Source organism: Lactuca virosa, chromosome 4, assembly GCF_052849685.1.
Source record: "Lactuca virosa cultivar CGN04683 chromosome 4, Lactuca_virosa_CGN04683_v6, whole genome shotgun sequence".
Taxonomy (NCBI): domain Eukaryota; kingdom Viridiplantae; phylum Streptophyta; class Magnoliopsida; order Asterales; family Asteraceae; genus Lactuca; species Lactuca virosa.
Genome location: NC_136429.1, coordinates 118,826,918 through 118,839,264, shown reverse-complemented (window position 1 = coordinate 118,839,264; position 12,347 = coordinate 118,826,918). Strand labels below are relative to the sequence as shown.

The 12,347-nt window shown below is 32.6% G+C and overlaps 1 protein-coding gene across 2 annotated transcripts; it reads right to left on the bottom strand.

Annotated features, from left to right (window-relative positions):
- Positions 1 to 7,560: 7,560 nt before the first annotated feature.
- Positions 7,561 to 11,941, bottom strand: LOC145107272 (heat shock 70 kDa protein 16-like). 2 transcript variants are annotated; one of them, XM_079044123.1, is made up of 11 exons: positions 11,807 to 11,941; positions 11,571 to 11,678; positions 10,226 to 11,464; positions 9,921 to 10,133; positions 9,169 to 9,258; positions 8,951 to 9,046; positions 8,648 to 8,845; positions 8,409 to 8,555; positions 8,190 to 8,318; positions 7,959 to 8,089; positions 7,561 to 7,804 (listed from the first exon to the last, which is right to left on the bottom strand). In XM_079044123.1, exons 3-11 carry the CDS (start codon positions 11,393 to 11,395, stop codon positions 7,690 to 7,692), a joined length of 2,289 nt encoding a protein of 762 aa, XP_078900249.1. In that variant the 5' UTR covers positions 11,396 to 11,464; positions 11,571 to 11,678; positions 11,807 to 11,941; the 3' UTR covers positions 7,561 to 7,689. The 2 variants fall into 2 exon arrangements, with proteins under 2 accessions (XP_078900249.1, XP_078900250.1); XM_079044124.1 differs by having other exon boundaries at positions 11,571 to 11,718; positions 11,807 to 11,922.
- Between the last annotated feature and the right edge of the window lie 406 nt (positions 11,942 to 12,347).

Here is a 12,347-nt window from a genome sequence, read left to right as displayed (position 1 = left end):
TTACCCGGAACCGGTTCCTATATACCGGTCCGGTTTCCGGTTCTACAAAATCCCGTTAACCGGTTCCGGGTTTTCCGGGTCCGGGTCCATCCGGTCCGGGTTTGTACCCACTTTCATCCCTAATTGACGATCCAACTCCGATACTAGGGGTTTCAAGATCTGGAAGGGCAAATCACCATGTGTGTTCTTGGTGCAAACCAAAATCCGATTTCCTGTTGTTGCTTAACGATAAACCCATCGATCTTTCTGCAAAATTAGGAGAGATTAGGATAAACAATCTGAAGGTGGATGAATAAGGTGATGGGTGGTGGTTTTTGACAGATGATGATGCTTTCCGGCAGATGATGGTGGTTTCCGACTAGTGACGGTGGTTTCCGGTTGGTGGCGGTTGTTTCCGACGACAATGGCAGGTGGTGGGCGATGCTTTCCTGCAGATATTGTAGGGAGAAAGATGGAGTGGTGTTTGTGAAAGAGGAAGAGGAGGGGGTGGAATAATATTTTACTTTTTCTTTTTTGTTTAATTGTTGCAAGAAAATAAAAAATAAAAAACAAATTAAAGTGGGCAAAACTGCAAATATAAAACATATTAAAGTAATTAAAAAAATAAAAAAAATAAAACAGTAAGGGTAAAATCGTAATTATAAAAATTTCAAAACAAATTGGACCAAACTCGCAACAAAATGAAAACTTTAGACCTGTGGTGCTAGTCCAAACCTTTTTGGACCAAAGTGGCAATTTTCAGTAAACCCCAAGGACCATTTGTGCAGTTTAGTCTATATGATATATGAAAAACCTTTTAAAAAAAATTGATTTGGAGAATGAAAATTTTCGCATCTTAAATTGTAACACCGGATTTTTCGTCTTACAATATAATCTATTGAGGTCGAATATTGTTGTGAGATGTCGAAGGTTTTCTAAGTCATGCGTAGTATCGAAGCTTTAGTGTTTTAGTGTTTTAGTCCCTTATATTTTTATGTTAAGTTTGGTTTGTATGTTAAGTTTATTATAAGGGCATTTTGTATCGAAGCTTTAGTGTTTTAATCCCTTACATTTTTTGTATGTTTTCTCAATCCCTATAAATATGGGATGAGTACTAGAGTTAGAGAGGACCTTTTGCATTACATCTTGTACTCTCTATATCTTCTCTGTATTCTTTGAAAGTATAATTGAGCCAAACAGATTCTATTTAGATCTTGTGTTCTTAATTCTCACTTTACTCTGATCTCGTAATTCATACTCGATAAAATCGTAACTACATAATCGACTAATCATGTAAATAGACGTCTTTGCTAGAGAGCTATTTAGGATAAATAGTCTTAACATAAGTTGCAGCAATCGCAAAACCGAGAGCATGCATATAGATAACGTCCAAATCTGACTTCATGAGAGGAGGTTATGATTTTTAGAAGTTTCAGCGTAGCAGTGTACGACATAGAAACCGAAATAGATAACGATCGATTCTTAGGAAAAACAATCTAAACGAGAGTTAAAGATCTCGTTAATATGAGTCCATAAATATAAAGACAGTCGAGAACGGACGTCGTATGAAAAAATTACGAGTTTTAAACGGAGATTAGCAGTCTAGGCCTTCTAAATTAATAAATAAAAATAAATTGAGAATTAGCTGACGGTGTCTAAATGAAAGTTGTAGATCTCATCGATGACTACGCGTGGATATAAAGAACGTCGAAAACAGAGTTCGTATGAAGAAGATACGATTTTATGAAGTCTTCCGAGAAGCGTCACGCGCAGGTAGGATGCATGGCATGCACCTTCTAGAAGGTGGGGCGTGGACTACCATATTTGCGACACGTGATAGAAAATAGAAGGAACAACGTCCCAGGTGTGTGCGGCGCGCGCAGTCTGGATGCGACGCACAGGTCCGATTTTGGCCCTATAAATAGCCTTCAACCCTTATTTGATCTCCACACCTTTTCCAAACAATCCCTCTCGAATTCCTTCTCCATAGTTCGGAAAATTTAGTATTTAGGGTATGGCTAGCTTTGGGATCCCGGCATCTAGTAGCTAGCAGGTCGGAGTTCTGCCAGTGCAATTTTTGGACTTTTGTCTAGAAAATCTCTGTAAGTTAAAATACACTCATCTTTATTTTAGTGTAATTTATATTTATAGTCATAGTCGTTGTTATGTATATATAAATAAGAATTATCAGTAATTTCATGTCTTTTATATTGAATGATCTACTTACGGCAGAGGTGTCTATAATGGTCACGTTGGCTTGGTTGTTAGACACATTACCCTTAACACCTTAGGTATATCTATCAATCGTCGGAGTAATTTTCCAGGTGAGTTATCTCACTATACTATGTATTACAATACATATCCAATAGAGAACTAATGGAGTATAGTTGATAGAATAGTCTCTATGTGCTTAAGTATAAACTGGTAGAGTAAGAAGTATGAATGTGCATGTATTAGTAGAATCTAAAGTATAGTCTTTTGTGCGAAATTGTTGTGATATTGGACTCAGTTAGGGGATGATGATGGAACGGTTAAAGAGGTCGGGACCTATAGGCCCGCGTGTTGACGAAATGGCAAGTAGACTGTAAGTACACGTATACCTGTGTTGAAGACGAAATGGATGGGCCGTAAGTTTAAGATACACATATTATTGCCAGATTGTGAGCAATTACATGTATGCATGTAAATGTATTGTGGTATATGGTATTTTGTGGAACTCACTAAGTCTAGTGTTTACTCAGTTGTTATAAATGTTTTTTAGACATTTCATTGGTTTGTAAGAAGGGCAATGTTCGATTGTACTCACGCGCATTTGCAATCACGTTTTCGCATTATACTCTAAGGTCATTGAATATTGAATAAATAAAAATGAAAAATTTAGGTTGAAAATTCGGGATGTTACATAAATTTTATAAAAACTTGAATTTTTTTAAACAAAATATAAGTAACATTAACAACAATATTGTTGACTTGTTTTTTACAAACTCATTTAAATAACAAGATGAAGAACTTATTTATTTGTTTTTTTTAATTTGGAGAAAAATAACTTTTTTGTATTTTATAAAAACTAATATTACTTTAAATTAAAGTGATGTCAAAAAAAATGAAATTTTCTTTTCCCAAGGTTCATAATATTTGATATATAATAAACCTTTAAATGATTTTTTATTTTGATAACAAAAATTTTACGTTTTAGATTTTATAAAAAATTTGAATTTATATTAGAAAAACATAGGTATCCTTAGCAAAAAATAAAAAATAAAATAAAATAAATAAATAAAACTAAAAGAGAAATACTTAAGGATATTATAGTGTTTTTAGGGTGTAAGTTTAAAAGTTATTAGTAGGGATGAGCAATGGGTTGGACCCGACCGAAAACTCGAAACCCAAAACCTTAAATTCTTGTATATCCTTGACCGCAGACCAAACCATTTTAGGTTGTTCCAGTTCACATTCCGAGTATGCCGGTTCCAATTTGCAGACTGGATTACGGTTTTTGGACAGAATTATAACATTTTTAGGACTAAATATTTGTTGGGTGTTCCGGTCCACGTTCCGAGTATACCGGTTCCAGGTTCCAGACTGGATTACGGTTTTTGGACCGAATTATAACATTTTTTGGACTAAATATTTGTTGGATTTCATATAACGTTTTTATAATTAATGGACCGAATTGTAATTGCTTTTAAGATAAATATGCTATGTGAGGCAAAACCGAGTGTGATTACTAAAGTTCATTGCAAATTTTCTATGATTAGTGGCTTTTCCTATTAGTTATAAGAGAATTGACACGTACAAGTCTTACAATTTGCATTTTACAAGAAGTTCAAGTAAGACACTGTTTCTACTTTTTTCCCCTGGATTATTTTAAATATACAACAATTCATAAGAAAACTAAGGGATCAAATTGTACTGGGGCCAAATATAAACAATTGTTTTTAAGATAAATATGCTAGACGTTTAACACAAATATCATTGTATTCGAAAATAGTAAAGTTTTTAGGGTGTGTGTACTCGTAGTCTGTGATCGAACAGGAGAGGAAGCCGAACCAAAAAAAAAATCGACAAAGTGAATGGGGTAGGGATTAGCTTCGATTAATAATAAATAAATAAATAAATAACCCTTTCATTTCCTATTCGGTCTGGGTATAAACGCTTGTTTCGGGTACGGTCCGGTCCAAACCCGCCCATCAGATGTATTTTCAGTTCGGTCAGGGTCCGGTCCCGGGTTTTTTCCGGTCATATCCGGTTCAACGGGTCATATGCTCATCCGTAGTTATTAGGGACGGTCCATATAAACAACAATATATACTAATGAAACTAACAAATTTGGTCGATCATAGAAAATATTTGTGTAATTTACTCAAATAGTAAGCATATATCGTCATGGTCTTTTATTGAAATAAGCCATTTGAATATTTGCTATTGTTGTTAAATACTCCCTCTGTCTCAAAATTATAGTTCATCTTTCCTTTTTGGTTTGTCCCAAAATAATAGTCCACTTCTAAAAACAAATAACATTTTTACCAAAATACTCATTCATTATTACTTAACCAACTAAGCATTTAATGGAACATTAAATGCAAAGTAAGGACAAAACTGTCATTTTATTGTATAAAGTTAGTGGTAATTAATGTTTTCTTAATCTGTGTGTTTTTTTTGTGGACAATAATTTTGGGACGGAAGGAGTAAATAAATATTAAATTCAAACGCTCGTATTAAACACTTTCAAAAATCATCATAAAGAGTATATCTGAAGGCCTAATAGATAGTATTATTTATCGATACACAATAAAAAAAAGATAATGACACACAAAAATAAAAAAATCATTGGCATTTTTCTCTATTTTATTAGATTCGACAATTTTGATCATTTTATAACGAGCATATCACTATATCAGGTTGAGTTATACATTATTTTTAATTGGTCAAATGGACAAAATTACAACTTATAATAAAAATAATTAAGTAGATTGTAAACCACTCGAAGTATATTGAAGTTATTTTTTTAAGAGAAATAGATTTTTTTTTTTTCATATCGATTTGAGACATTTAAAAAGAATTTGATAAATTCTGAGGCATTTTGTAAGTCGTAGTCGTGACTATAATGTCATTGTCTACGTAATTTTGTCTTCTTTTTGGTGTTTGGTTCAATGAATATCAAATAGATTTTATTAAATTATATATCTTATAGGGCCAATTTTGCAAACCTCAGGTGTCATTTTCTGAATGATGCCCCTTTTTTAAAGAGATTTTGTCTTCTAGTTGAAGAATAAATCAATTTATAGAACGAAGAAATAAAATTGAATTGCACTTCGTCACAACTGCTAATCCGTTTGTATTTTGTTGTCGTCTATTTGCTTCTCTATCAAGTTTTTATACTATAATTCAAATTAGACCAGCGATAACAGCGACAATAATATCCAAATCCAATGAGAATAAGGTAAGAGAAAGATAAAATGTAGACAATCGACTATCAAATAGTATCACTTCCATTGATGACCTCCTGCATCAGAAAAATGCAGGCTCACACTAGATGATCTCATGCATATGAAATATCACTTTACAATGGATAATAAACATATGTGTGTGACTATATAAGAAAACATATACGAGCAATAAAACTGAAAGTAAAAAGGTGATACGATTAAGCATGCAAATGTTATATAGAAATTATAAAATAGTGAAAGCAAATACTAGGGAAAAAAACAAGAAGTATCTACTAGCCATGAAAGATGGAAGTGATTATGAGAAGAAAATGTGTGTTTGACTACCAACTTTTTAGAACTAGAAGTTTTTAGCTCAATAGCTCATAAACAAAAGTTCAAACTAAAGGGAAAAAATGGAAGTAGGAGTTTAAAGCTTTTATTTTAGAACAAAATCTTTTAATCCGTAAGCTATTTTAAGCAACCTTTTAAAAAAGTTGTTGCCTTGTGAAGTAAGAAGTTTGAGTGTCCATAAGTTAGTTCTCCTTAAGGTTTATTTGATGTAAGTCTTAATGGCTTAAGAACAACTTAATACAAGTGAAGACTAACATCTTTGAGTGTCTTAGGTGGTGTTTGTTTTTTTCTTCATAAACTTTTGATGGTGGATACAAGAAGATCAATTTCTTGTTCTTTGTTATCTTCATCAACTTCTCAATTCTAAATGGGATCAAAGTCTTCAAATCTTGTAGTTCTTAACATCTTATGGTTACCATAATCTGTCTAGTTCATGTAATTGGATCCTCTTTGTGGTTTTGTCAAAATGATCTAAAAATAAACTAGTTATTTTAAAAGTTTTCCGTTTGCCGTTAAAAATGTTTTAGTAAAAAAATATCATTTTTATCTTCTCAAAACTCATCACATATATATCCTCCATCCACCATGATTCTCTATGCTCCTCGGCCTTCTTCTGTTGTGACATCCAAAGTATGTTTTTGGTAACCACTTTTTATTCATACTATATTTGCATTTCTCGAATGAACAGCTCCAAAATCTACTTTCAAAATAGCTATATCCCTAAATCCCTCAAATGTTGTCACAATTAAAATTTCTCAATTTGTAGTCTACCTTAGCTCCCTTTGCACACTACTACTCACAAGTACACAAGTAAGTACACGAGCAACGATCTATGTTCGGATACATTGAGCAATCTTTGCATGCCCTAAAGCCTTGTTTACACACCATAAGGTAGTTAAACAAAACCCAATTATAGGAATGTTAATTCAAATACAAAACAAATTTCACCACCATAATTAGGTAACATTTTTAAAAGAAAATAATAAAATTTTCATATCTATAAACTTGGGATGTAATAAAATATTCACACTTACAACTATTAAAAATAAAAATCCTTGTAAAGCTTAAAATTTTGAATATTTGAGTGTTTAAACGTGTAAAGGTTTTAGACAAGTTATCAACACTTTATGCAATTATATAGTTTTAACCGATAGATAAAAATAAGATGGTTTATCATATTATGAGAATATAGAAAAAAGTATATATTAATAACAAACTATATGTTATACATGTTTTATCACTATAGATTTCTTTGTCCATCAAAGGCCCCTTAAATTATTTCTTGTACTCATTTGGGTGGACAGAGTAGAAGTAGGTTGAGCATTGGATTGAATAAGTTCTACTTTTACCACCCATTATATCGTTCCAGCCAGCAATCAACTTGCTATAGACGGTTATAATATTGTACTCTGTACAAATTTAAAACTCCACTCTAGAAAATTAAAATAATAATAATAATCACTGAAGTGATAAAGTTTGAACAAGTACTTGGTTGTTAGATATATATACTTTTTTTTTCTATACTCTAGTAACAAAACAAATAATTGGTTGACAAGTTCCAGCCTAAACCCTAAACTTAGTGAGTGTTTGGGATTGCTTCTTAAATTGAATATGATACTTCAATAAAAGAAATAAAAGCAAGATATTATAATAAACAAATAACTAAAAGTATACTGCTATTCCTGTCATTAACCCTTAAATAACTGATTAGACTATCGAATTTTTCATTAAAAAAAAAAAAAAAACTTATCAAAAGAAACAAGTTTTGAATAGAAAATGCAAGGACACAACTCATATGTGATATGACGCAACAAATGAAAAGTATGAAATTTCAAACAAAATTTGATTCTTGATGTTCAAAATGATATTTGAAAATGCTTGTTTTCCTCAATACATAAAATCTCATAACAAATCTTAAAATCATGAATTATCAATCTACATCCATGTCATCAGGTTTAGGTTTGTCCCTTTGGTTTGAATTTGAACCCATGGCTTCCTCATAACTTGAGCCTGAATACTTATTTCTTGTTATATGCTTCAACATTCTGAAACACAACAATAATATGTTAGTCTTCTTTTTTCTACCCACCTTGAATATTGTCAAATTTGTCTTTTAGAATGTAAGGGTAAAATGGTCATTTCAGCCGGGACTTAATGAGGAAATAAATAAATAAATAAATAAATAAATATTAGAATTACCTCTCGAGAACTTCGGCTTTTCGATTAATTTCAGTTGACCAGAAAACGGGGTCCACATTTTTAGGCATTGAATCCTGAAGTTGGGATTTCTCAAGCAACCACTGCTCAGCTTTGTTGCATTCACTGTAAACCTGTTAAAAAAATTTGGAAAATTACTTGCTGACATCATAATTAATATTATTCTTACAATATAAAATTAATAAATGCTACAGTTTCATTTATTAAAAATACCGCATCTTTGTCAGAAGGGGGAAGTGAATCTGCAGCTTTACGATATTGTTTAATGGAATTTGAGAGAGTAGTTGTGGCTTGTATTCGAGCATCTTCTTCCTTGTATCTATTTTCAATAGGATCTACTAACTACACACATGTAATTAACAAATGAAATTACATTTTTTTTTACAAAAAAAAGGAATCAAAAATCAAAGTTAAAAGAAAAAAAAAAGATACCTTTCTGAGATCCTCCAACCTTTGGATATAAGCTTGTTGAGATTCATCATCACCATCTTCATACAACCAGTCTTCAGTTTCTTGCAGATTTTTAGAGATTCCTTCTCTCTCTTCCTCTGTAGCAAAGCTCCGGTGTGTACTTAAAAGCTAAATTACAAAAAAAAAAAAAAAAAAAAAATATTATTTACTTATTTATTTATTTATTTCGCTATATACAATGAGAGGGTATTTTGGTAAACCTTTTCACGTGTGTCATAAACAAAAGATTCAAGGGTATTTTTTTTTTCTTTAGTTTGCTCCACATATATATCTTGATTTGCCAACATTCTTTCAGTTTCTTGAGCTTCAATTAACTCATCTCTTGTTGTTCCTCCAAAAACATATTCAGAAACTGGAATATTATGTCTCTTGACTTTGCTTTTTCTCATTTCATCACCCTAAGACAATTAAACAGTGTTTTTTATTTTTTATTTTTTATTTTTACATGTTGTTATAAAAAGTAAAAACAATGTCATATGATCGTATTCAGAGTTGTTGCTTACTGTATGTGTAGTAGAAGGGGTAGAATCGCCATTTGACATGTGAGTTTCAGTCCCCATGTGTTCTGAAGGCGAATGAGGATGATCTTCTTCTATAAGCTGAATCAAGAAACAAGATGGAGGTGTATGTTTTTAATATTTTATATTTTATATTTTATATTTATAAAGCCAATGACTAAATTTATCTTTAAATAATTAAGGGAATTAGAAAGTATACTTACTGAAGCAGATTCTATTGTTACAATTCCATGAAGATTTAGGTGGAATCTAACTTTTACCTTTGACTTTTCCCCACTTGAGAAAGGACCAATCTGGAAAAAAATATTTAATCATTAGAGTAAATTACACGAATGGTCCCTATAGTTTGGGGTAATTTGCACGTTTGGTCCCTAACTTATTTTTTAACTCGGAAGATCCTTATTGTTTGTTTTTGTTGCGTGCTTGGTCCCTGTCTTACCTAAAAATACTATTTTGCCCTTGATTTTTTAATTTATTTAAATAAACGCACCCCCAACTCCACTTCCACCTCCCCTTACCTTACCTTACCTACCCTACTTTATTTAAATAAATTAAAAAATCAAGGACAAAATAGTCTTTTTAGGTAAGACAAGGACCAAACGCACAACAAAAACAAACTATAGGGACCTTCCGAGTTAAAAAAAATAAGTTAGGGACCAAACGTGCAAATTACCCCAAACCATAAGGACCATTCGTCTAATTTACTCTAATCATTAACTCCATGTTTTCTGTTACATTGTACAAAATAAAACAAAATATGTTGTACTACTGTACTACTGATGTCAATAGGACAAAAAATGTAACAAAAAAGTGAAACAAAAGCTGTTCCACTTTTTGGGTATGACAAAAGGTTGCAGCTTTTGTCACGTTGACATCAGTCTGAGTCAAATGCAGTACAACTTGTGGTGTCCTAAAAAACAAGAATTGAAAAAGTGAGAAGTGAAGATATTATTACTGTAAAATGTGTGAGTTTGGAGGATACTCCAAGAGGCAAGTCATTCTCATTGGTATAAATGGCTTCCAAATAGAAAGTATTATGTCTATGCAATGAAAGCATTTTATAACTTGGAAAAGGATGCCCTTTTGAAAACAAGGCACCATTGGGTAGTGCAATAGTTTTCCCTTCATCTGATTGGAGTCCTATTGCAAAAGGAAATGAATCTTGAACCTATAAACAAGAAATAACAATGGAATGTGAATATTTGGTTAACACAAAATGGAGAAACTTGGGAAATTTTAAAATCAGTTTTAAAGAAAAACCTCATAATCTCTAACACGAAAAGTTGGGGAAAGCATTGCACACTGAAGTGCACATCCTCTAGCAACACATTCACTTGCATTTAATGTCCTCCTTGGTTCTCTTCCAAATAAAGAAGTTAATTTTCTCATAATAGCAGGTATGCGGGACCCAGAACCAACAAGCTCAATAGCATATATTTTATCAGCACTTATTCTAGCATCATTTACAGCCTTATAACAAGGACTACTAATTCTTTCCAGTAACTCAGAGCACAAATTCTCAAAATCTTCTCTTTTTATAAACCCCTTAACATCTTTCTCATCCATTAAGCATTCAATGTTAAGTGGGGCTTCAGCATTTGCACTTAAAACCTTCTTCAACTTCTCACATGCTGTCCTTAGCCTTATGGAAGCTCGTGTGTTGGAGGAAACATCAATGCTATATTCTTGTTTGAACTTTTCAGCAAAATATTTAAACAAAACCTCATCAAAATCTCTACCTCCTAGATGATTATCAAAAGCATGGGATAAAACTTTCATATGCCCTTGTTCAAAAGCTGCAACTGTCACCTGAGTGTCACAATGTCCAATGTCAACAAACACCACATTTGTAGTTCGTGAATCGGAAAAATCAGTCTTGTAAATTCCATAACCTAATGCAATTGCAGTGCAATCATGCATTAATCTCAAAGGTTTTAAACCTGCAATATGTGCAGCATCAAGATAAGCTCGCCTTTGTAAGTCTGTAAAGTATGATGGAATCCCAATCACACAGCTTGAAACAGGGGTTTCGAGGTTTTTCTCTGCCATTTGCTTTAAATGTGCAAACAGCATTCCCAAAATCTGCACAGGTCTATAAGTGTGTTTCTCATTCAAGTACTGTAAGTGAATCAAAACACCACCATCAGAAGCTTCACTGGTTTCAAAAGGTAGTAACTTAAGATCATCCTGCACTAGTGGATTCTTGTATTCACTTCCGATTAACCTTTTAACTTGAGAAATAGTAGATCTAGGGTTCATAGTAGCAGATGCTGCTCCAGCAGAACCCAAAAACCTTTGCTTCTCACCAAAACTCACCACAGCAGGTGTCTCGCGATTTGATTCATCATTCAATAATACATCAATCCCACGGTTTTTTGCAGCAGCGATCACACAGTTTTCGTTCCCGATATCAAACCCAACCACACTCATTTCTAAAAAATTTAAGTTTCAGACAGTTTATTACGGAATGATCGATTCAATTATGAACAGTAGCTTCACCTAAATCATGTTAACAAATAATCAGTCCATATTAACCGCAGAGAAAAAGAGAAACAGAAGCTTAGGTGCTAATGTAGCATTGACTATCGAGAGTGAGACTTCTTACCTAAACCTAACGAATTATGTAATTATCAGAACTCGAAACGTAATTCTACAATCGGAATTTCTCAATTAGAACCCTGATCGTTGAAAATCCGAGTAAGATAGTATTCACCTGTTAATGCGATGCACGCCAACTAAATTAGATCATTGAGCTGCAAATAAAACACGCAGAAACACATACACATACGAATAACCATTGAAGATAACGTGAAATGCAAGATTAAGATGAAGGAAGCGTACCGATTTGTTATGGTGTGTGGAAGACAGAGAGAAAGAGAGATTTTACAGAGCGATAGGTAAACAGGTAAAGAACGTAAACTCCCAACCCTGAAATGAGAATAATCGCCGAGGATCTATGAATATCGATGTATTGTAGGAACGCAAAGATTTTAATGGAAATCGATAAAATGTCATAATTGGAAATTATCAAATTAGTACAAATAATCATTTATTTTTTATTTTGCAAAAGAGATTTTATAAAAATATAATTTTTAAAAAAATTATTTTATGGATAGTTCCCATTAGGCCAGAAGAGTAGTAACACTCCTAGCAGCTTGGCATATAGGATTTTTTGATGCCACATAGGCGAAAGAAAATGGTAGCATCCAAGTTGTAAAAAGGTAGGAAGTGGTAGTGTGTAATTTTAAATAGGTTTTATTTTGAAAAAGAAAAAAGAAAAAGCAGCAGCTAATAGTTTTTGTGGTTAAAAGATGAGCATTCAATCAAAACAAAGCTTACTCTCTCTCTCTCTCCTCTCGATCGTTAGTCATTCGTTTATCGT